The sequence below is a fragment of the Lolium rigidum genome, chromosome 7 (assembly GCF_022539505.1).
Source record: "Lolium rigidum isolate FL_2022 chromosome 7, APGP_CSIRO_Lrig_0.1, whole genome shotgun sequence".
Taxonomy (NCBI): domain Eukaryota; kingdom Viridiplantae; phylum Streptophyta; class Magnoliopsida; order Poales; family Poaceae; genus Lolium; species Lolium rigidum.
The window spans coordinates 99,129,651-99,156,152 of NC_061514.1; the positions used below are offsets into that span (position 1 = coordinate 99,129,651).

Here is a 26,502-nt window from a genome sequence, read left to right on the forward strand (position 1 = left end):
TGTTTGCAGAGAAAACAGTAAAAACAAGTATTGCGAGTAAATTGTATTTCGAGTAAAGAGAATTGGACCGGGGTCCACAGTTCACTAGAGGTGTCTCTCCCATAAGACGAACAAGCATGTTGGGTGAACAAATTACGGTTGGGCAATTGACAAATAAAGAGAGCATGACAATGCACATACATATCATGATGAGTATAGTGAGATTTAATTGGGCATTACGACAAAGTACATAGACCGCCATCCAAGCGCATCTATGCCTAAAAAGTCCACCTTCGAGGTTATCATCCGAACCCCCTCCAGTATTAAGTTGCAAAGCAACAGACAATTGCATTAAGTATGGTGCGTAATGTAATCAACAACTACATCCTTAGACATAGCATCAATGTTTTATCCCTAGTGGCAAAAGCACAACACAACCTTAGAACTTTTCGTCACCTGTCCCGGTGTCAATGCGAGGCATGAACCCACTATCGAGCATAAGTACTCCCTCTTGGAGTTAAAAGCATCTACTTGGCCAGAGCATCTACTAGTAACGGAGAGCATGCAAGATCATAAACAACACATAAGCATAACTTTGATAATCAACATAACAAGTATTCTCTATTCATCGGATCCAAACAAACGCAACATATAGAATTACAGATGGATGATCTTGATCATGATAGGCAGCTCACAAGATCCGACAATGATAGCACAATGGGGAGAAGACAACCATCTAGCTACTGCTATGGACCCATAGTCCAGGGGTAGACTACTCACTCATCACTCCGGAGGCGGCCATGGCGGTGTAGAGTCCTCCGGGAGATGATTCCCCTCTCCCGGCGAGGTGCCGGAGGCGATCTCCTGGATCCCCCGAGATGGGATCGGCGGCGACGGCGTCTCGGTAAGGTTTTCCGTATCGTGGCTCTCGGTACTCGGAGGTTTCGTCACGGAGGCTTTAAGTAGGCGGAAGGGCAAGTCGAGAGGGGGCACGGGGGCCCCAGATGACGAGGGCGGCGCGGCCAAGGGGGGGGGGCCGCGCCGCCCTAGGGTTTGGCTCCCCTGTGGCCCCACTTCGTTTCGTCTTCGGACTTCGGAAGCTTCGTGGAAAAATAGGCCTCCGGGCTTTTATTTCGTCCAATTCCGAGAATATTTCTTTACTAGGATTTACGAAACCAAAAACGACGAAAACGACAATCGGCACTTCGGCATCTTGTTAATAGGTTAGTTCCAGAAAATGCACGAATATGACATAAAGTGTGCATAAAACATGTAGATAACATCAATAATGTGGCATGGAACACAAGAAATTATCGATACGTTGGAGACGTATCAGTAACTTTCTCCTCGTGAGAGAAAAAGTCATCCAACAATCTAATATCAGGTCTGTTTTCTTTCTTGAACAAGTTCTTATAGAACTCAGTTGCTACTCTAAGCATACCTTTCTGGTCAGTTCCAGGGCCCTCAGGCCCTTCTAGTATATTAATTCTTTTTTTTCCTCCTTCTTTGGTTAGCCACTGCATGAAAATAAGCAGTATTCCTATCTCCTTCCAGGATATTCCTATCTCTAGACCTCTGTCTAGCTTTAGTTTCTTCAATAATCCAGTAAGTATTACGTTCTGTCAAAATATCATCTAATCTTTTTCTACTCAACTCATCTAGAGGATGGTTTTCAGCCATTATGTCAAGGGAATCATATTCCTCCATGAGTTCCCTTTCATGTTTCCCAATATCTGCCTCTAAGTTAATTTGCACTCCACCCTCTAGCTATTCTCCTAAAATATTTACATTTGTCATGCCAACTATCAATAGCAGATTTATTCCCTCTATGAAGGCCCCAAGCTTTAGCCACTAAATCATTAAAGTCAGGTCTAGATAACCACCATTTCTTGAATTTAAATCCACTTTTCCTTGGTATTTGATCAAAACCAGAATCCTAGATGATGGGAGTGTGATCACTCCCAACCCTAGGCAAGGCCCTAGCATGAGCTAAAAGGAATTTCTCCTCAAACTCATTTGTGCAAAAAATTCTATCAATTCTACCCATAATCAAGTTCTCTTGATTATTGGTCCAAGTAAAAGCTCTTCCAGAGAGCCCAATTTCTACCAAGGGCCATAATTCTACCCATGCATTAAACTTATCAGCCCATCTATGATCAATATTGCCATTACTCTTATCTATTTGGGATCTAACAAGGTTAAAATCCCCACCAACAATTGTAGGCCCTTCCAGTTAAGGAAAAATCCATGTAATTCAGAAACAAACTCATCCTTCTTCTCATCATAAGGAGAGACATAGATAGTAGTAATTCTAACAACAATATCAGCTATTTTATTCCTAGCTATTACACTGACAGAGAAGTTCTTAATAACCCAAGAAATGACTCAAAGAGATCAAGGTTAATCCCTACCAAAATCCCTCCTGTAGAGCCAACACCAGAGAGATGATTCCAAGCAAAATTCCTATTTCCTAACACACACTTCAGGAAAGAATTACTAAACTGTTGTTTTTTTTGTTTCTCAAGATTATCTGCGCTCGCCTTGTAGCAATACCTGCGCTTGTGGGCGGCCATTGCCAGCATGCCAACAAGGACCGGTGTTGACGAGTTCTGATGGAAATGGACCGCTCATGTCTACTTCTCCTCCCGCTCGGCGTGCTACATCCAGCATGAAGGTACCACGACAATGGCGGGCGCGCGCCCCCAACATTTGGAATGCATTCGCTCCCATGGCATTCAAATTCCATGTGTGGCTGGCGTTGTGGTGTCGATGTTGGACTGTTGATCGCCTCACCCGCCATGGTCTACCATCGCATGTCACCTGCCCCCTATGTGGTTTGTCCGACGAGATCATCGATCACATCTCCCTGCTCTGCCCCTACAGAGTACATGTCTAGGCCGGCGTGGACGTGGCTCTCGACTACCACCTACATACGCCTGCGCTAGGTCTGTCTGAGTGGTGGTCGGATGTAGTCGCCGTTCTCCGAGGTAAACGGCACAAGGAAGCAAACTCTTTGATCATGCTTGTCGTCCGATCCCTCTGGCTTGAAAGGAATGTGCGCATGTTCTAGGGCAAGGAGGAAACGGCGGCTCATACCCTCACCTCCATCATGTACACGTGGCGCGAACGGATTAACTATCGTCTAAGAGCTAGGGGTGGAGGTGGGCTTCCGGAGGAAACGTATAAACCTAGGTTTTTTCTTCCCTGGCCATCTATGGTTGCTGGGGAAGGTGGTGCTCTCCTTGTACGGCTTTTGGCCTTTCCTCCAACTAAATACAAAACTCTTTTTTGCGAATTAACTAAATACAAAACTCGCTGATCCTGCGGGTAATCGAAAAAAAAGGTCCCATGGTGCTGATGTACATGATGTTGGGGATTCAGATGATTCAGCTTCAGCTTCGCAGGACGATTCTTGTAATTCAGAAAAATAATGAGATCGTCTTGGCAATATGCCAACAGTCCGTGCGTGTGAAGCGCAGCATCACGTCCCTTTGTTTAATATCCAATGGTCCATAAAGAGTGGGTGCAGCAGGTGCAAGAGTTCTCCCGTTTCATAGGATACGTTCTCGCTGGGACGCCAGTCACGCCACCAAGTGACCAAAACAAGCGTGCAGCCACCAAACGTACGCCTCATAACTTGTTGGCTACCATCAATCAAATACAGCAAACACGTATAAGAAGAGACAAACGGCGCCGTTGCGCGAACGGCACGGCACGGAGCATCCGGCCGGCCACCGCCCACCGGCGCCGCTGTCGTGTTTCTGTGCGCGCAGCAGACGAAAGAACCGTCGCCGGGTAATGCGCGAGCGCGCGGAATAGTCGCGGCGGTGTTTCACTCTTCAGTCTCTTCTATCTCCGGCCGTGTCCTGTTCGACTGTAACATCGGGACGAAGACGTCTGCTACCAGCTGAAATCTGGACAGAGGTTACAAATCCATCGCGTTATCCTCTCCTCCTTCTCACGAGCTCTACCGAGATTCAGAAGTACGTCCCTCTCGTGGCACGTAGTAATCTTTCCGCAGAATCTTCAATCTTCACTCAGCTACAGGACTAAACCTAGACTCTGCTACAAGACGGACTAAACCTGGAAAAAAATGATCCGGAGTGAGTAGCTTTATCTTACTTCCACAGCTCGGTGGAATATGAATGTGATACTCGATCACTGGACTCGGTCATATCTAGGTAGTAGATTTATCTTTTCAGTTAAGCTAAACTACCTCTGATTGCTGCAACTTTACTGAAAAGAAGAGCCCTCGATACGTAGCGGGACGCACTCGTCCCAGACGAATATCAAAAGCAGTTGTATAAGACTAAGCGAGAAGAAGAGCATGATCATATGAGACAAAGATGATTAGGACTTGTCGATCGCTGTATGGCTGCGCTGCGAAAGGAGGCGTCTGGATAAGAAAAACAGGCTGCTTTAAGCACTGTACCTCCTCAGCTTATCCCGTGCCAAACACTAACAGCTAACTAATGCTACTCGAGTAATCATTCATCAGGAACGTTCTAGGAATCCCAACGACAAGCTTTCCGAATCGCATCGCAGGCATCTGCGAGATCTCATTAGCTAAGGAGATCGCCTCCGACGGTCCGACCTCACCGTCTGAATTAAGAACAGACAATGCCGTCCTACTACCGGGGTAGTTTGTCTGACATCCATCGGATGGGTTCAGTTCCGATCATGATGCGGAGAGAGCTGTCGAGTTGGATACATGGAAGGTGTCAAGTCTCCATCGCAGAACCAATTTGCAAATCCTGTGACGCGTCGCGCTGAGATGAGCACCCCATGGATATTAAATTGTTAATGAGGGCTGCCGCTACAGGATTATCATCCCTAACCTCTGATCCATATCGCGTTGTCTTTGGGACATGTGATATGACAAGTCGCACTCAACACTGATTGGAGATGTGCTAAGTACGCTACCTGCCTCATCATTTTATCCTTGCCGGCAGGACTTTCCACTCGTGAGATCCGCGTTTGGAAGGAACCCGGTTCTCGTTGTTTTGGGGATGGATGGCATCTGGCCCCTGGGTAGCTTCAGTCAGGCAGTATGTCGCAGGTGGCTCTAGTTCAGGCATACGCACAGATCACGTGTACATTTTGGAGGAAACTAAGGGCTCTTTTTTTTGCAAAAAAAACTAAGGGCTTTTTGATTCATAGAATTTATGTAATTTTTTTAGTATTTAAATCATATTTAATTCATAGGAACATATTTCATAGGAATCAATCCTATAAGAATTTTGTAGTACACATTCTAGGAAAAAAAGCATGAGCTCATACCTCATGAAAAAAAATCTTTGCTATTACCAACAACAATTTTTCTTTGTGATAAGAGAGTGCCACAAAAGCTAAAAGGCAAATTCTATAGGACGGTGGTTCGACCCGCAATGTTGTATTGCGCTGAGTGTTGGCCGACTAAAAGGCGACATGTTTAATAGTTAGGTGTGGCGGAGATGCGCATGTTGAGATGGATGTGTGGCCACACGAGGAAGGACCGAGTCCAGAATGATAATATACGAGATAGAGTTGGGGTAGCACCGATTGCAGAGTAGGTAGTCCAACATCGTCCAAGATGGGTTGGGCATATTCAGCGCAAGCCTCCAGAATCTACAGTGCATATTGGACGGCTAAAGCGTGCTGATAATGTCATGAGAGGACGGGGTAGACCACACTAAACATGGGAGGAGTCCGTAAAGAGAGATCTGAAGGACTGAAGTATCACCAAAGAACTAGCCATGGAAAGAGCCGCGTGGAAGCTTGTCATCCATGTGCCAAAACCATGAGTTGGTTACAAAATCTTACGGGTTTCACCTCTAGCCTACCACAACTTGTTTGGGAATAAAGGCTTTGTTGTTGTCGTTGTTGTTCTTGTTGTTGTTATTGTTGTTGTGTCTTTTTTTTTGTTTGAACAAGAAAGGTCCCGAAGGACCTAAAGAATGCATTTATATCGTCGGTGGGAGTAAAATTACATAGAGGACCCCAAGGAAAAGAAAAATTACAACCGAGTCCCTATATTTTGTAACCAGCACCCCACAAAGATGCGTGCAAACGCGATCGAGTCCAAAGCCATCGCCGACGGTTGTTGACTTGCGGGCGCGACCGCCGCTTCCTCCACCGGGGACAAAACCACTTGGGGAAGAAGCGCCGCTCACCGTCACGCCGGATTCGGAGAAGTCCCTCCATCGAAGGAGGAGAAAGCTTGAACCAAAGTGGAGGTCGAGCGCAGCAGGGCCAACCCTATGGCCGAAGATAGCGGCGACAGGAGTTAGCCGACGCTTGTAGGCTGCTGTCGAGGTTGCACGCTCCAGGAACCTCGAGCACCACCCTTGCAGGGTCGTCGCAGCCGCACGAGTCCACTCCTCTCCCTCGCCACCGAGGCCGGCCAAGAGGAGAAGGAGACGAACCGGGCCACCCAAGCAGAGAAGGCGAGGACACTTATTGAAGCAGGGGCTCGTCGCACAAGCAGGCCTCACCGTCTCCCACCTCGGAAGTACGGCGGAGTCACTCAGCGGCGATAGCCTAACGCGGCGTCGGCACGCCAGGCTAGAAAAAGACCCCCACCTCCAGATTCGCAGGTGCTGGCACCATCCTTCCTCTTCTCCTCGCCTCCATGGCCGGCTAGAGGAGGAAGAGATAGCAGCCCAGCATCCAAAATCCAGGGTATCAGAGCTAGATCTTATACACGGAAATCCCCGGGGTGGCGAATCTGACCGTCTCCGACCACCGGAGCTCGAGAAGACGTAGCCACAACACACGATGCTCAAGGTCCGATCCAGACGATCTTGAACTCTACTCCAAACTACCGGCATATAGCCGAAACCTAAAAAACTAACCCTAGCATCTACTCCGGCACCCCTCCTTCGCCATCTCCGGCCGGCAAAGCCGCCGGAGAAGGCTCGGGAGCGGCCCGGCCTCTCTCTAGAAACTGTCAAGGAAGGGGGTGGAGAAAGGAAAGGGGAAAGTGAGCCGCTCGCAACCATTGTTGTTGTTGTTGTTGTATCAACAACAATTTTTTCTTTCCGTAGGGTTTAAGTAGACATGACATCTCAATCCTATGGGCTTTCTAGATTCAAAGAAATCCTATACGAATTTTGTAGGATTTTTTCATCTAAGATTTTTTTTTGTATGGGCACCGTTTGATTCGTAGGTTTGAATCCTTGTGAATGCATAAGAATTTTTCCTATAGGATTGGATTGCACTATGTTTTGGAGGAAAATATCCATCCACTTAAACCTCATGTTACAATCTCTTTTACATGATCTATTCTGAGGAAATTGTGACGGAATTAAATCTGTGTAGAATCTGCGATTAATAATTGCGCTCGTGCTAAATGAGAAAGAGTCAAAGAGAAGGACAAGAGATTTGAAGTGGTACCATGGTTCAATGCATTTAATAGGCTTAATTTTTTTATTAGAGGTATGGTCGATTAATAGTAGTAAATAGTAGCTTAACATACAAAAATATGGAGGCCATCCGATATTGGAGGACGTGGTCGAACATTATCTACATGCGCCTGATACGGGTTTGCAAACGACACAACAGAGACACTCCCATTAGTGTGAGAATGAGATTAGGGTTTAGAGGCGGCCCCTTGACCCCCTTTTGTTCCCCTCCCATCTGGCAACCTAGGAAGATCTCTAACTCTTCCGCCTCCACTACACTGCTACCTCACCGTTGCTGCCCGCAATAATATTATTACCGATAGACATAATTAAAGTGAGACTTCATTGACATTTTTCAATATTTTATACACAAAGACAATCCAAAGAAAACTTGGTCCACCGAAGAATCAACAAACACAATTTGTACTAAAATTTAATACTTTGTACATCTTATTTAGCATCTTAGGGTCTTAATGAGTACATGTTTTTTTTTCATTTGGCCAAGTTAACCACATATCCATCAATATTGCTAATACTAGTTGATGTGTTCTTTATTCGGTAACGAGTGTAAATTTCAAAGTGCACTAATGTTGTGCCAAATTTAAACTATACTCCATGTCCCATCTGGCAACCTAGGAAGATCTCTAACTCTTCCGCCTCCACTACACTGCTACCTCACCGTTGCTGCCTGCAATAATATTATTACCGATAAACATAATTAAAGTGAGACTTCATTGACATTTTTCAATATTTTATACACAAAGACAATCCAAAGAAAACTTGGTCCACCGAAGAATCAACAAACGCAATTTGTACTAAAATTTAATACTTTGTACATCTTATTTAGCATCTTAGGGTCTTAATGAGTACATGTTTTTTTCATTTGGCCAAGTTAACCACATATCCATCAATATTGCTAATACTAGTTGATGTGTTCTTTATTCGGTAATGAGTGTAAATTTCAAAGTGCACTAATGTTGTGCCAAATTTAAACTATACTCCATGTCTCCATTTCATATTTCTTATTTAAACTAAAACCACAACAACAGTTATGAAACTGTGTGAGTATTTTGTAACCAAAGTCATTCTTTATTTTTTTATGATGCATAACTATAACTATATAATGAAAAAGATATTTTTTGTAAAGATATCTGAAGCATACAATGTAAATAATATCTCAATAACGATTTCTAGTATAAGCATATTTATATAAACTCCTACACCAGTGTATACCTGGCCATGGGCAGCCCGACCCGAAGCCCGGCCTGGAAAAATCAGGCCTAGGCCGGAAAATGTTGGCCCGACAGCCTGGGCCGGAAAATGTTGGCCCGACAGCCTGGCCGGGGCAGGCCTAGGTAGCCCGAAAACGTCAATTTACACTACGGCCCGATGGGCTTGGTGGGTATTTGGTCGAGCCCGGGCCAGGCTTGGGCCGACTTTTTCAACGTCGGGCTTTTCTTGGCCCGGCCCGAGGCCCAGCCTGGCCCGACACATGCCCAGGTATACACCAGTGACAATATTAATTACTCTTTTTGGTGGTTAAATGTGTTGGTAACTATGATATTTTGGCCCATTTGAACAATTAATTTGAAAATCTCAATGGCTAATTAGTTGACTGCATGGCATGAGCAAATTATTTATCCCATTCCCTCCGTACCAATTTATTAGGCCTCCTCATTTTTTTAAATGATCATTAGTTTGGTTAAAATATGAGATATGTGCCACAAAAGTTGGCATATATGTGCTGGTGACGTTTTCCCGGGAGAGGATCGTGATAGTTCAGGTATCGGCCCACAGATAAACCCCGATGATCACGTCTTTGTTTATTTCAGAGGAAACTGAGGATATATATACGTCTGGTTTAAAAGTTCACTATACTCCGGGAATAGGTACTTGGAGAATCGGACGGAACAGGAGTTTGGCCCTCCGCCGCGCGGTGAGGCCGAAAGCCTCGCCCATGTCGAGCTCCGTCGAGCTTGGCAGCTCCCAGTCGAAGTGGAAAAGCAGGCTCGCGAGCGGGAGCTCGACGTTGGCGAGGCCGAAGGCCATGCCAGGGCACATCCGACGGCCGGCGCCGAACGGCAGGAAAGTGAAGTCGTTGCCCCCGAAGTCCGCCGCGGCGGCTTCGCTCTCGAATCGTTCCGGCCGGAACTCCTCCGGCGCGTCGGGCCAGTAGCGCTCGTCGCGGCCCAGAGCCCAGACGTGGATCAGCACCTGCGTGCCCCGCGGAACGTCGTACCCCAGTACCTGGCATGGCTCCTGGCACTCTCGCGGGAGTAGCAGCGGCAGGGGCGTGTGCAGCCGCAGCGTCTCCCGGATGACGAGGTGTAGGTAATGGAGATCGCTCAGAGCATGGTCAGATACGGCGCCGTGGGACTGGAAAGCTTGCCGGACCTCGGCCGTTGCCTTCTCCATGACCTTTGGGTTCTTGATCAGCTCTGCCATTGCCCACTCCAGCGTCGTCGCTGCTGTCTCGCTGCCGGCGCCGAATATGTCCTGCGTGAAAAACATTTGTGGAGTCAGTGACATGAGGATTTTGAGAATATGTTGGGCGCCGAATAACCATAGGTCAATTTCCGCGGCAACTAAAAATCGGAGAAATGGTTAAGTGAGAAAATAGGTATACCTTGAGAACTTTTTTGAAAAAAACTTGGAGTGATATATACTTTTTTTTAGGGATGGAGTGATATATACATTTTTTAATGATATAGCACAATGTTTCACTGGAGCTCGAGAGAAAAAAGATCCACTTCTGCGAAAATCTGGAATAACAACTGTTACACAATCTAGGCCTCGCTAGACTAGTGCTCCGGCAAATCCTATACACCGACCAGGTCGGTGCCTAACAGGCACCGCACACCCTGGTCGGGTATTGGGCCGGCCCATTTTCATCTTTTTTCTTTTTTCGTTTTCTGTTTCTATTTCTGTTTTTTCTTTTCTTTTCTTTTTTTCTTTTCTTTTTCTTTTATTTTTTGTTTTATTTTTCTTTTCTGCTTATTTTTATTTTTGTTCAAAATAAAAAAAATTAAATCTGAAAAGTTCAAAATTGAAAATAGTTCAAATTTGAAAAGTGTTTAAAACAAAAAATGTTCAAAGCTAAAAATTATTCGTATCCAAAAAATGTTCATAATCAAAAAATGTTCAAAATTTAAAATATTTTCATTTCGAAAAATGTTCAATCTAAAAAATGTTCAAATTTTAAAAAATGTTCAAATCCAAAAATTGTTCATATAAAAAAATAAAAAGCTAGAAAATAATGCTTTCAAATTTTCGAAAATATACAAATTTTGGAATTTTTTGTTTTTCCGAAAAAATTTCCCATTGGCATTTTAAATTTTTAAAAAAGAAAAAAATGAAACAGCAGAAAAGGAGAAAAATAGAAGAAAAAAAACGAAAGCAAACGTCACTGGGCCGGCCCAACAGGCACCCTAGGGGGTGCGGTGCCTGGTCCGCACCGACCAGGGTGGTGTGTAGCACCTCCCAGTGCTCCAGGCCCTATTGCGCCACTGGCCTGCTACACTAGCATCCGGGCCCAACCAAAGAGCAAGGCATGGTGTTGGGCCAGAATAACCATTCTAGATCGTGAGCTTGTGTTTAAAAATAAATTCAAGAACTTCCTTTGCAAAATAAAAATAATAATATAGTCCTTCCTCCGTTTTAAATAATTGATGTTCTAGTTTTTCTTAAGTAAATTTTTTTATACATTTGGCCCAAGTTATCGGAGAACATGTCAATGTGTACAATGTCAAATCTATATAGCATAAAAATTTACGGCATGATGAATATAATGAAAATAATTAGTTGGTCTCGATGTTGATATATTATTCTACAAACATCGTCAAACTTAAAGTAGTTTGACTTTCGACAAACATGAAACTGAGAGAGTATGTACAATTGTATCAATATATCATTTCATAGGTGATCTAAAAAAGACAAAGTGGGGGAGCAAAATCGAGATATATGTGTCCTATTAGAGCCACAACTCCATGATTTTGTGTAACCCAAATACAACATATTGCATAAGAAAACTTAGCAGATACACGGAGAAAAGGTGTATGTATCCACAGTGTTTTTAACTTCTAAAATATCATATTTTTTAACTTCTATTTTTTTAAAAAATCCTAAATTTATCAAAAATATTTAGAATTATCAAATTATATTTTTTTGGCCGGTATTTACTTATACCGGTGGGTACCGAGAAAACTAATTACCGACAGGATTTCGGAAATATCGGAGAAAAAAAAAACCTATCTCAACCTCACTTTTTTATAACTTATGGAATAAAAATCAACTGGAAGTATTGCTAAAATTGCACCCCTGCTTCCACACAGTTCCACCTAGCAGCCACAAATTTTAGTGTACTGAGATTAACAGTTGCGTTTTGACATAAAACTGGACACAATTTTCCTATATGACCGGGACCGTAGGTTCAGCAATGTGCAGTTCAGTCTCGACTGAAAAAAACACCTGTTTTCAATAATTTGGCATAGTTCGTGAACAAAAAATACGCCAACATACGAAAAACATCACATGGTCGTGAGTTCGTGATAGCACTGCTGATCATGCAAAGATAGTGACGAAAGTCAGAAAAGCCGGTTACCGAGAAGACTTACGAAGATGACGGATTTGATAGCGTCCATGTCGAGCGGAAACTGGAGCCCACCCTCCTTCTGAATCCTCAGCAGAACGTCAAGCAGGTCGTAGTCCTGGTCTGTGCCGCTGCCCATCCTCTTCAGGTGCTCCTGGATGATGCCGTCGAGGATGCCGTAGATGGCATCGCGGCACTCCTTGGCGCGGCGCACGGCACCGCTTAACCGCACCGCTAGCCGTGACGAAGGCCACAGGTCGGCCGGGTTGAACCCCGCCGCGAGGTTCATGGAGCGATCGAGCTCCCGGAGGAACGCGTCGCGCTCCTTGCACCGGTCGCCCATCACGGCGCGCACCGTGCTGTCCGCCACGAGCGCCGACAGCAGCGCGTGCATCTCCACCACGGGGCGCTCGGCCGCCGCGGCCTCGCCGACCTCGCGGAGCACGGCGGCGACCTCCTCCTCGCGGATGGCGCGGAAGGAGAGGACGCGGCGCGCCGTGAAGAGCTCCGTGACGGCGATCTTCCGCAGCTGGCGCCAGTAGTCCCCGTACGGCGCGAACACGATGTCCCGTCCGCCGTTGGTGATCACGCGCATGGTGGAGCTCAGGGGCCGCGTCGCGAACGTGGTGTCGTGGGTCTTCATCACCTCGCGAGCCCCCTCCCGGGAGGTCACCACCAGCGTCGGCACCTCGCCGAGCCGGAGCAGCATGGCCGGCCCGTGGCGCCGCGCCAGATCACGCATCGCGCGGTGAGGGAGCTGCCCGGCCAGGTGGTGCAGGCTGCCGATCACGGGCAGCTGCCACGGCCCCGGCGGCAGGCGCAGGCCGTCGCCACCATGCACCGCCGAGCGCCTCCGGTTAGCAAGCACAATGAACAGCGAGACGAGAGCTACGCCGAGATAGACGTAGGCAGCCTCCATTTGTGCTCTGGGGTCTGGGCGATAATCTCACGTTCTAACGGAAGGAATTTGCTTCGTCGGTCAGGTGGACTAAGTGTGGAAAACAAACGGACTGAAGAGAGACGTCACCATCAGCAGGAGACTGATATTAGGGTGAAGACGCGACACCTCGACGGCTCGACCCCTCGTGTCGCGACTCTCATGCAGCACCCCTAGTGCTGCCCGGAAATGAAATTCTAACGGCGCCGTGATCTATGGGTCAAATTCACCATTGAAAAATATCTGATTCATGCACCTCTACACGCGGTTGAATTCGACGAGGTCGCTAGGGATATAGATTGACGCTACGCTGAGGAGGCAATGAAGAGGTGAAAAGCGAACCCATTCATTTTCTCCTTTGTTCGCCTCGTCCTGGTCGCAAGGAAAGAGACCTGATGGTGCCGTCGCCTCTAGGGTTGCTGCCACGAGCACCGCCGCGTCGTGGAACAGAGGAGGGATGTCGGCAACACATCAACCCCAGCAGGGGAGAGGGAGAAGCGCGAGAACTTTCATCGCCCGAGAGATAGACGGCCGAGAGTTGTCACCGTTACTCCGCCAAGGTAGGCGTCCACGCACCCAATCGGATGTGGGAGTCAATTTGGCAATGGGGCCCCATTTCCTGATCCCGGTGGTTAATTCACCTATTAGGGGATGGTTTTGGTTAGTATTTCATCCCCGTGGAGGTCTTATTGGAGGCAAACTCTCACCATTAGGCAAGGTGGGGATGGGTGTGTGTTACCACTATCCATACCCGATAACCAGAAAATCTCCGTTAGACATATGACATGTGGCACTATATATGGTACAAGATAGGCGTGTATAGATACCAAAAAACCCTAATTCTATTGTACTCACATTTCCCCTCCCGTCCCCAACCGTCGTAGTCCCCAAATCACAACTCCCAAACGCTCGCCTCTCCTTCCTGAACTCCTGATATAGCAAGCCCTATCATACTACCATGTTGTCATTTTATTTTGGACTCATAGTTACTAGCTAAAGCGGGGATGGTTAACCGATGGTTATTTGTTTTATCCGATGGGATGGAGATGGTAAAATAACTGGCCCCATGACAGTTAGTGGGGATGGGGATGGAGAAAATTTTCCAGCACGGGGATGGTTATGGTTGAGCCATCTATAATCTTTCTATTCTTAATAGGTGATCCCATTTCTCTTCACATGCAGCCTATCCACCTCATCAAGCATCTCTGACCAATCCTAGCCTGCCACATGTCATCAATTATGCCACCTTAGCCATCCACGTCACCAAGGTTAAAATCCCACTAATTATGCCCCGTAAGTAAAAATAAGCCACGATTAAAATCCCACTAATCCTCTTCCTCTTCCAGTAACGTACCTTCCACTCGCTGCCAAGATGATCCGTTAGTAATTCTTGCTATTTTATACCGCTCCTCGTGAACTGACGCTTGCCAAGCCAAACTATGCAATTACTACATGTTCCTCCCGTGAGTGACTTGAGGCCACGACCCCGGCGATCCCCTTCATCATATCACATCTGAGCAAGTTGTTAGTCTTCGAGACCTGCCCTCCTCATCGGCAACGTGAGGCAGCTCGCCAGTGACCCGAAGGTAGAGCGGGATCTCCATGCATGGGTCGTGATACTGTGCACGGGCAGAAGGCTTGATGTCGTTTAGTGATTTAGATCCTATGCTCCTTCGTGTTATGTTTCCTGAGTGCTCATGAGCCTGATCTATTTGAAAAAATACGTTGCAGCGATGGGTGTAGTTCATCTGGATCTGCAAGGTATAGATCTTCTTCTGTGTATATGGTTCGTAGGTACAGCTACCCATATACGGGGCATGCTGGTGTCGGGAGCTTGCCAGCAGCAGCAGTCCAGTCTGACAATCTCTTTCTCAAATTTTACGAGTGAGCGTCAGTATCCCAAAAGGCCAAAACAAAGCATCGTACCTTCCTCCAACAATGTGGTGCCATCCCTCGACTCTCTACAAGCCCCTGCAACCAACATTTTACACATTCAGTTAGTTAGTTCTTGCATTATAAGATAACTGACTGATATACTATATGTTCGTCTGTAAATAAGTGTACTCATCGATGAAACGCTTCATTCCCTACACACAGGTATGCCACTCTAGTCTTCTTCCAATATTGTTCTTTTTCACGATATACAATTTTTATTAGTCTGCGTAATTTTTTCTATCCTCTTATTCTGCTGGAGAGTTTTAAACAATTAAATGAAGGCCATGATATTTTCAGCAATACGCTTTCAAATGGTTTATTCCTCTGAATATTCATGAATCTATATATCTCTACTATTAAGAGCAAACTGGTGAATGCCTGGTGTCACATTTTCATAATGGACAATAATACCTTCCACGTTTTTATCCTACCAAACAACTCAATCCTACTATTTCTCAACTAACACGGTCTTTATCCTACCAAGAAAATCGGCAACCACATACTAACAAGCAAGCAAAGATCCTCACAGGTACATACTTATCTGATCCAAGAAAATCGGCAACCACATATAGTAAAGAAAGTGAAACTTGTGAATGCCTGGTGGTGTCACACGTCGAAGAAATTACAAAATATGCCACCGCAGACGCACTCTCCGCAAGCGCAGTTCTCCAGCCTGAGTATTAGGAACGATTGACTATCCTATCACCTCGCACGATTATGTTAATTTGTTTCCTGTTGTTGGGCTTTTCCGTTCTTTTCTGAAACTACTCGCGTGATCTATGGAGTCCTTCCAAAAAAATGCTTCTAATATTCTGTTCGTCCATCTTGATCTGCTCGCAAGAAGGCAACGCCGGTAACGACCAAGTACTGCCTCCCTGGTCCGGCGCACCACCGGTTTACCTCGTCTCTGTATCGGTTCGTCGAACGACGGGGATGGTTCGGGACGAAGGTGGAGGATTCGCGCTAGGGTTTATGGGCGAGAGGAATGAGAAGATCGGCGTCGTCGCGTGATTTTGTCGCTGTTGGTTTGGGGATTTAGTTTTTGGGTGGAGAGAGAAAGATCAGCAGTAGTAGGTGAGGCTGGGAAGAAAAGCCTAACCAAGGGACGGCAATGGCCTCGACCAAGGACGGGAGAGGCATATTCAGGTGAGTTTCTCTACCATTCGTCCTCTGCTCTTCATTGTATTTTCTCTTTGATAATTAGATTTATTCTTTTTTGTGCCCAACTGCCAGTCTAACCTCATCAAATTGGACTCAATATTTGTAGGATCTGCCGGCAGTGATAAAGATGCTTGATCGAGGATGGAGGCGTAGGAGCGCTGTAGTAGGGTGAGATCAAGCACCATCCACCTACATGGAGAGATGGGATCGGCTTGTGCAACTGAGAAGTGAGGACAGAGGAATGGCGGCGTTGCTACAGATAAACTGGGTGGTTACTTTTTCGGAGGGGGAGTCAACCCTGCAAGCTCTCTGCTAACTCTAGAATTTTTGTTTATTTCTTTGGTGATTTCTCTTTGTTACTGACCATTGTGATTGTTATGTTTTCGTAGGTCATAAACAATTATTACGACAAATTGGTTCATTTTGCAGAGTTCACATCCTGCCATGACAGATTGTTTAGTTATTTCACCTCTTTCAAAAGAATTTATCGCTAATGATATTATAATAATGCAGCTTATTCCAGTCAGAGGCGTTGTAGTCTCTACCTCTCATGAAGTCCATTACAAGCATGGATGGATCAAACTGTTAATATGTAATCCATGGACTTTCAGGTGAAGAACAGGAGCCTACACGTTGAGTGTTCTCCTTCAGTACTTGGAGGTTTCACCGATGCATCCAGTTAAACTGAACAATGTCATGTCTATGTACCACTTACGTATGTCAGATTTTGAACCACCTCTTGTTGTTCAGTTAAAAGTCTTGCACAAGTATACTGTACTATTTGCATGCAGTGGTTGTTGTTTCTTATTCTCTGATCATTACTGCGCCGAAAACTTTTCAGGTAGGAAAGTTGTTGCTCATTGTTTTTGGTGACGTAAAAATACTTTAAGTGTTTGTACCATGGGTTCAGAACTTTTACCCAGTACTAATTTTCGTTTGATTAATGTGTCTCCCTCCCTCCTGCTGCAATTTCGGTTACATTTGACATCCTCAAAGTATGTCTATGATGATGAATTATATCTGCTGAGAGCCGGTACTAAGAGCTCCTTGGAGTCTTAGAATTTTAACAAGAGATCACATCTTTGTTCTTCAATAATAGTTCTGACATTCTTTAGCACAATCTGTTTATTATCTTCTTCATTTTTGTACCACTTCCTCATTATTTTCAGGTCCTACTATTTGAGTAAATCAAGCCCAATCATCAATGTTTGGGCAGTGACTTAGTGTTGGAGTGTGCCGGATTGGCAAACTTGACAGGATACAAGGGGCAAATGTGTTAACTTGTGTGAGAACAGAACAGTTCTAGATCCTTTATAAAGCAGTCCCCCTACTGTCTTGCATATCTTTTAGCTACCACAGTGTCATATATTCGTGGTGTTGAATTGTAACAAAGTACATATTACTAGCAACAAAACTATGTGTTTGGAGCCATTCTTTATTGAGAACAAATTTGAGTTTATCAATCATTTTACTTTACTCCTCCCTCCGTCCTATAATACAAAATGTTATTACATATTATGGGATAGAGGGAGTCGATAGATTTTGATTTCACAACGATGTTTAAATAAGTTTGAAGTGACTTATGTTTGTATTAACTACGCCTGGGTTTGGGCTAATTAAGAAAAAGTTTGTGTGCCCAATTTTTGTGCCAATTCTAATTGACTAATAGAAACATGTAAAAGGATACCATCCCATCCACTTCATATCTTTCTAACCAAATAAAACACAAAACACCATCCTCCAAAACTTGGACCATCCATCCCCTCCGTTTTAATAATTCCAACCATACGGACGCTTAAATCAACTACTATTCAAACATGAATTTGCATTTGTACATAATTTTTTTTACATGGTCTAGATCACTTAAGCTTTAGATTTTTGTGGTATGATAAAAACAAATATTCATCATGTGGTAAATTTCTATAAGAAGGAAAAAAAAGATATATTGGTCTCTCAGCTATTAGTTGAGTGTATATTCTCTATTCAAAGGATCGAACCCTCCACAAGTTCTAGCAAGAAGTTAAACCTGTTAAAAAAATTCCTATGTTTTTATGGTGCCTCACATGTATGAGTTACATCAACTCTATTTTATTATTAAGCGTAAAATGATATTTTACATGTCACACTTACTAGCATGTGTGTTACGTGATTTGAATTATGATGGTATCAACTGCTGCGTTTGTTGTTCCGTGGCAACGCACGGGCATTCTGCTAGTGTAGCTAAATTGTGATTTTTGGAATCTCACATCATCTGAAGTTCACGTGCGTGCTCTAACATGAACTTGCTCATACAATAAGCTTTCGTATGCAGAAAATGGTTCTTTACGAGTGGAGCTTTGGTACACAGACATTGATTATTTCAAAGATGAACCTACGCATCACTCAGCTGCCACTTTTCTGAAATATAAGGTATGTATGCAATTATTGGTATGCTTCAAGAAATTTCTCTCAACCATTACATTGTCTTCAAGTATGAGATTCATTTATTTTATCTTTTGGCCTGATCAATTGCTAAGTTACAATGGATTTTTTTTCAGAATACATTTGTTGCTGCATCGAAGCAAACACAATTGAAGTATTTCTGATTTCTTATGGAAGATATATATCAAGATATGTTGGATGTTACATTAACTACCGAAATGGTGAACAACATTAGGATTATTTCTAATGTTCATAAGGAGTGTGCCACGGCTTCAATAGTTGAACCATAGTTTTAGTGCTATCGTTGTGAGGATAGAGACCCATTGGTCTCAAAATTTGGTCTTCGGCCCTTTGATTGGTCTCAAAATAGAAATGGCGGGTAACGGAACTTTATTCCACACATAGAATTCATAGTGATGTTTTTTATCACTAATAGTTAAGTTAGTCTGAAAATAAGGTTGATGTCATGATTAATTACCTGAATATTACATTTACACGGATCCATGGAGATCCCATCCCACATCGAAAATCAGTTTTGATAATACTCGCTCTTCTGAAGATTGATCTGCGCTTGGGTTTTATTTCTTATAAGTTGGCCGAGTTATTGCAATATCATGACGCTAATTTTGTGCAGCACGATGATCCATTTGCAAAGTAGTCATGTATCTTATTTTTTTAAAATAGTGCATAAGGTTTTTTGTACAGTTTTTTTGCTACAAATCCCGCTGCAACGCGCGGGATATTATCTAGTATCTATAAAGTTCATCCCCACTAAAATGCATTTAATGTTTGCAAGCTGAAATCTGGTGAAGCCACATCACCGCAATTATTCCTGTCCATTGGATTTCACATAGACGGTTCATATTAATTATCTGTCATAGCGCAAGTTCAGTCTTCTCTAATACGGTCTCAGGTCTATCTATAGAAAACAACAGTTGAAGCGTTCTTCCCTCTCGGAAGATTAATTACTCCAGTTGCATGCTTCCCAATCTCATCATTTTCGCTTTAGGCTGGTCATAGTGCATAGTATCATATACTAGTATCATGCATATGATACTTGTCTATGATACTATCTCTGTAGTGGGTGGTATTATAGAGTAGTATCATAAACTTCTAAATTTATTGTTTTGTAGAATCTCAATGTAAATCTATGTACAAGATCAATTTGGCATTTACTTTTCTCGTAACGTGCGCTATGATACAGTATCTACCTATGTTATTCTAATCCTATCTCTCCTCCTTAATTGCATGCCATATCATCATTTTTGTGGGCCTAATATGCATGATACTACCTATGATACTAGCACTATGGTCAGCCTTAGTGCGGCCTCTCACTACAAATTTAATTACTCGTCGTTGGAGTAGAGGTACACAGGCGACTGAAGCATCCAGAAACGCGTCGCGTTGGGTTCCAAGCTGCAGTTAATTTTGACACCTCCTATAATCCTCCAATTATCCTTTCACCTCCCCATTTGCATATAAATCCCGTCCCAGTTGTACCTTAACAGAGGTAGAAGCGATCGCACTGAAAGTTTAATTAGCATCTCCCAGCTTCACAGATGGTGAGTACACTTATACCAGTTGCATCTCCCGGCTTAGATTCCGTAGCAATCTACTCTGCCGTCTGCGACGTGCTGCTGCTCTCTGCCGTCGTGCACTTAAAATCAGCTCGGTTCTTCAGCATTAGCCGGGTGCGGAGTTGCCGGATCGCGATGGCCACCAGGCTGATGGTCCTCCGTGCTTGCAAGGGGCACACAGGTAAGTCCAAGAACCTGAGGCCTGGAGAACCAAACTCTAAACATAGTTCGGTAGCCATTGTGATGCCTGCAACAAGAAAAATGTAACCAACGTAATTATCTCTTATCTGTATGCATGTATGCCATGCTGATCTCATACAAATTACGTGGATATTTTTTTCCAAGACTGGATAGCAGCAGTCCATAATTATTGACTTAGTTTTTTTTTTCTATATATTGTTTTTCAGCACCGAAAGTGAACCGGAAACAAAGGACAAGATGAAGATATGATCAAACTGAACCTCTTCACCACCTTCCCCAGCATATGTCCCGGTGTTTGTTCTTGGTTTCTGTAGCCAAGCATGTAAGGATGCACAGCCGGTGCATAGGATTTACCATCAAATGAGTAAAAAGATAAGCACCCTGTGCCGGATCACGTAGTGGGGCATCCTGGCGTGGAGCATCTGGTGGTTAACTATCCATCAATTCAACTTCTGAACAAATCACCTCTCCATACGTATGCTTCTCTGTCTAAACATAAACCTCCAGGCAGTTCCAATCGGTGCCATCAAAAACCACTTTGATATAGTTACCCAAAGGATATATCATCATTGATACGTACTCGATCCAGAAGTTGAGATGCAGAAAATCTTCACATGAAGAACGAATCCCATGTACTTTGCAAAATTCTATTCAATTATGTGCTCAAAAGGGTCAGTAAAGATTTGAATGAACGGAACAAAGCCAAGTATATGCAAAAGAGCATTAGTGTCATAGATTGTTCATTATATTTCTTGCATACATGAAAATCATCTCTAATGCCTACGGCAACGCCGCGGGGTATCAACTAGTAACCAGTGGTTAGTGTCCCCGTTGGCATATGGATGTGGGAGGAGATGATATGTTGGGCCGGGCTTGCTGAACGGTGTGATGGTCCGATTCATGAGGATGCTCCTAGGTCGGTCTGGAGAGTACTGGCCCATTAATGTTGTGCTGCCTTCGATGCTGGGAGCCTGGGACATGCGTGGTTAGCGGGTGAAAATGCCCTCGGATGCCCTGAACAATATGGAACATCGAGGGCGCGACTGGTAGCCTCTAGGGCTCTTTTTGGCATTGCTAATCTATTCGGTTGCATGTAAGGTTTTTGTTGTGGTCCAACCGTTTCTCAAAGCATCTTGGAGATAGGTTCTGAAACAATGCTCGAATCAGCTGTTTCTACCGGCCCTGCCCGTTATCTTTCTTTTTCTGCTTGATAGATGGAACCTTAGCCTGAACTTGTTACCCTCACTCTCCTTTACACAAGTCCACACACCATCTCTTCAAATCAGCATAACCATACTTTGAATCAAATTAAGATGTACATTAAAAAGATGCGTGTTGATGATACGAATCAATTTCGGCAATCGGTTTCGAGTTTCGTTAGTCGTAAGTCGTCAATTTCGTGTATGAAGTTTCGAGCGAATTTCACACAATTCATCGCGCACACTCAACCGTTTGAAATTTCCTTTGAGAAGTAAGTTCACCTAACCATTCCCCATGACTTTCATGTTGATAGGTTTTTATTTCGATGAACATAGATGAATAGATACATAAATGACTCGCTAGTATATTGTAATACTTACGTACGTGTGAGTATATTTTGGAGTACTCTTGCTCAACTTCTCACTTGTCATCTTCATGGACGGCGACGTGATGATGATAGATTAGAAGTGAGAAGTGATAATCCATGGTGGTGGCCATCCTCATTGTCGGTGGCAGCATAGTTTTGTCCGGCTAACATGAATGATAGCATTACGTTAGGCTTCATGGTCGGCGACATCGTGCTTTGACCAGCGTGAATGGTGGTGTCAAGGTGATGTTCGTGGTCGGCGACGTGGTGATGCTTGTGACGGGCATGACCGGGTGATGGTTATGGTATGTGATAGGCAGTAATCCATGGCGGAAGCTTCGGCCTATCATATTCAGTCTAGTCTTGCACGTAGGTAGCGTAAGGCTGCCTTGACCACCGTCAACGAGAGTGACATGGTGGTCTTTCCGCACACCGGCATGGTGTCAGACTTCTTGGACATCGGCGTGAGCTTGTGCTAGGTGGGGTGATACGTCTCCAACGTATCTATAATTTCTGATGTTCCATGCTAGTTTTATGACAATACCTGCATGTTTTGCTCACACTTTATAACGTTTTTATGCATTTTCCGGGACTAACCTATTAACAAGATGCCGAAGTGCCAATTCCTGTTTTCTGCTGTTTTTGGTTCCAGAAAAGCTGTTCGGGCAATATTCTCGGAATTGGACGAAACAAAAGCCGAACCTCGTATTTTACCGAGACGGACCCAGAACACCGAAGGAGAGACGGAGAGGGACCAGGGGGCCCCCACACCACCTGGCGGCGCGGCCAAGGAGGGGGGCGCGCCCAGCTATGGGGTGGGCCCCTTTGGCACCCCCTCGCGCCGCCTCTTCACCTATATATAATCCCTCGCGACGCGAAAACCCTATATCAATCAATCATACTCCAGAAAGACTCCAGGGGCGCCGCCGCCATCGCGAAACTCCGTTTCGGGGGACAGAATCTCTGTTCCGGCACGCCGCCGGGACGGGGAAGTGCCCCGGAAGCCATCTCCATCGACGCCACCGCCTCCATCATGCTCCGTGAGTAGTTCTCCCATGGACTACGGGTTCTAGCAGTAGCTAGTTGGTACTCTCTCTCCCATGTACTTCAATACAATGATCTCATGAGCTTCCTTACATGATTGAGATCCATCTGATGTAATCGGTGTTGTGTTTGCTGGGATCCGATGAATTGTTACATTATGATCAGTCTATCTATATAAGTTTGTGAAGTTATTGTTGCTGCAATCTTGTTGTGTTTAATGCTTGTCACTAGTGCACGAGTGGCATGATCTTAGATTTAAGCTCTATAATTATTGCTTAGATTGTATCTACAAGTTGTTTGCACATGTCTATGTCCGGAACCCGAGGCCTCGAGTGACAAAGAATCGGGATAACTGGAGGGGATGGCTTAGATATGAGGATCACATGTTTTCACCAAGTGTTAATGCTTTGCTCCGGTGCTCTATTAAAAGGAGTATCTTAATTACCAGTAGATTTTCTTGAGGCCCGGTTGCCACCGGCTGGTAGGACAAAAGATGTTATGCAAGTTTCTCATTGCGAGCACGTATGACTATATATGGAAAACATGCCTACATGATTAATAGACTTGATGTTCTGTCTTAATGCTATTTCAATCCTATCAATTGCCCAACTGTAATTTGTTCACCCAACACTTGTTATTGGAGAGTTACCACTAGTGTAGATAGCTGGGAACCCCGGTCCATCTTTCATCATCAAATACTCACTCGGTCCTATATGCCATTAGAAGTAGTCTCAACTATTTTCTGGTGCCATTGCCTCTGTGTTACTCGCTTTACCGTCGTGTTATCATTACTATTGCTCTCATATTACTGCTGCTTTCACATCACCCCTGTTACTAGTGCTTTTCTAGGTGCAGCTGAATTGACAACTCGGTTGTTAAGGCTTATAAGTATTCTTTGTCTCCCCTTGTGTCGAATCAATAAATTTGGGTTTTACTTCCCTCGAAAACTGTTGCGATCCCTATACTTGTGGGTCATCATGGGGAGGTGAGAGGTAAGGCCACCATGTGGACAAGTGGTGAGGCGAAAGTTAGGCTCGTATGAAACCAAATAAACCGCGTCTTGCGTATCTGCTGGGCTAAAAAAATCATGGCCTACCAAACAACAAGGTTTTTTTTTTTTGGCCCGTGGCCCGTCTAGGATGTGCAGGGGAATTCTTCTCCCTGGCACATTCATGCACAAGTTAGATCCAGGCTACCAAACGAGCACCAACAAACTACGGGCATGTTTGGTTCCTAGCTTTAATATCGGCCAAGTTAAAGTGTGGTTAGCCAAAAAAGTGGGGCGATCCACAAAATTGTGGCTTAAAATACTGAAGCCAAATTTGGCAACAAAAAAATTGAGTCTATGATAAATGAACCATACATGCAATAAAGTGTGGCAAGCCAAAGTATGGCAAAAATCAAACACATGCCAAATAAGCTATAGCTACCAAATTGTGGCTCAGAAAATTGTGGCTACGAACCAAACATGCCCTACATAGAATGGCCAAGGACACCAAAACATTATGGAGGATCCTAGGTTGGCAAGTTATACTATTACTTAATAAATAATTTTAAAAGTTAATACAAAGTTGTCTATTTGAATATAAAACTAGCCAGCTGAAACATATAAATGCAATTTTGGAGATAAACGGAACCCTCCATAAGTTACGACATGAGTAAGAATTTAGATATTGAAAGATTTTGTTTTGGTTACACTATACGGTTCCCGGATCAACTATTCATCTCTCCTTTCCACTAGCTAGAGGCCTAGATATTGGGAAATGCCTAACGTGGAAGCTAGCATTGCCATCTTTCTCTTCGCTTTTTCATCAAGTGTGTCGATTCTAGCTTTCATATCTTGGGTCATTCGATTTGGTTTCTTCTTACCTATTTTGCATTCAATTTCAGATACTATTATCAATAGATATAATTAATTGTTAGGTAAGAGTTTGTTTATAGTTCGTTAATGTTTTATACAATGAGAATGTTCATGGAAAGTATAGAAAACACATGAAGCAATAAATACAATTTGTATAGAACTTTTATACTCGGCACATCTTATTTAGCACGTTATAGTCTTAACTAGTACAATTTTTTATTTTTAGCATAGTTAATCACATATCTATCAACATTGCTAATATTTGTTGTTGTGTTCTCTTAAGTCGATAATGAATGTAAATTTTAAAGTGCACTAACCTTGTGCTAATTTAAACCATATTTTCTTCACTCCATAATTCTTATTTGAACTAAAACCACGACAAAAATTATAATATATTACAAGTAGTTTATAACAAAAGTATCTTCTTAAATTTTTTTAATACTCTCTCTGTCTATAAATAGATGTATGAGATTTGTTCAAATTTGAATGTATTTGGACACTGTTCAGTATCCACATACATCTAGATTTAGACAAAACTCAGAAATCTATTTATAAATGGAGTGAGTACATAACTATATAAGTTTTGTGAAAATCTCTAAAGCATAAAATGTAACGAATATCTAAATAGTGATTTCTAGTAAGTAGCTGCCACGGCCTCGGAGGCTTGTGTAGGCCATCACCACCCTGGACCACCGAGCGCCTCCGGCTTGAAAGCATAATGAACAGCGAGACGAGCGCTACCGCCGCGGTAGACGTAGCCAGCCTGCATTTGGGGTCTGAACGATGCTTCCCGTCGGGAAGTTCCCGATATAATATCACATTCTCGCAGAAGGAATTCGTTCGTCAGTCATGTCAACTAAGTGTAGCAATCAAAGGACTCAGCACAGAATATCATGAAGATCGGATTAGAGGACTAGATAAAAGAGGTTTAACTTTTCACGATGTTGATGAGCTTTATTGGTGTTTTGGCCTTTATTGGTGGTATGATAGTAGGAGCGGCATCACATGTGAAGTTCAGAGTCCTACCTTATCAAGGTGAAAAACCAAGATCTGGCTTTAACTGGTTGTATCTGGCAATTAGCTTGTTGCAGGCATTGTTTTCAGAGCGGAGACTATCTTCATGGTGAAAACATAAGATCTTTGATTGGACGACGATGGCGCCCTGATGCACTGTTTCCTTTTTGAAGGCGTCGCTTTTGGAGAGTATGTATTTCAGGTGTTATCTTGGTGGTGGATGTATTGTTGTTGCTAGGCCTGAGATACTATAGCGGGACTTTATTTCTTAGTTTTCGTTTCCCTTTTTTGGTTGTGTGTATCCGTAGTACCATTAGGGTGTTGCGTTGTTGCAGAAGCTGGGTGTAATTGGTATCTTTTGATATTAATATATTCTCTTTATTGAAGAAAATAGAGACGTCCACATCAAACGAAGATTAGAGATTATGGTGAAGACGGCCCCTTTGGCGACAACCGGGATAGCAGAGGACGGTGAGGGACAGGGCACCGGGGCCTGTGAGCTAGCTCCGACAGCCGGGGCGGGGGGGGGGGGGGGATTTGAGACTCATGCCGACGAGATCGGGCGACGGCGGCGCAGAGGACGGTGAGGGCGGCAGATCGGCGACAGTTGGGAGGAGGTGAAAGTTTCGTCGCGCGCAAACTAGAGGTTTCGTTCACGTTCCCTAGAGATATAGGCCAAGTTGAGATTTCGGTCTTGGCCCATTTTTTTTTTCAGTTTTGAGTACTATACGGTCATGGTCGCTGATCTGCACCGATTTACAAACCAAACCTATGAAATTGCGGTTATTATTCGGTTTCGTCCAATTTAACGGGGCTAGAGATGCTCCAAACAATA

At 44.1% G+C, this 26,502-nt stretch overlaps 1 protein-coding gene across 1 annotated transcript; it reads right to left on the reverse strand.

Annotated features, from left to right (window-relative positions):
• Positions 1–9,183: 9,183 nt before the first annotated feature.
• LOC124677548 (dolabradiene monooxygenase-like) lies at positions 9,184–12,868 on the reverse strand. The gene is made up of 2 exons (XM_047213530.1): positions 11,975–12,868; positions 9,184–9,857 (listed from the first exon to the last, which is right to left on the reverse strand). The coding sequence occupies exons 1-2, from the start codon at positions 12,866–12,868 to the stop codon at positions 9,234–9,236; spliced, it is 1,518 nt and encodes a 505-aa protein (XP_047069486.1). The 3' UTR covers positions 9,184–9,233.
• Positions 12,869–26,502: the final 13,634 nt, after the last annotated feature.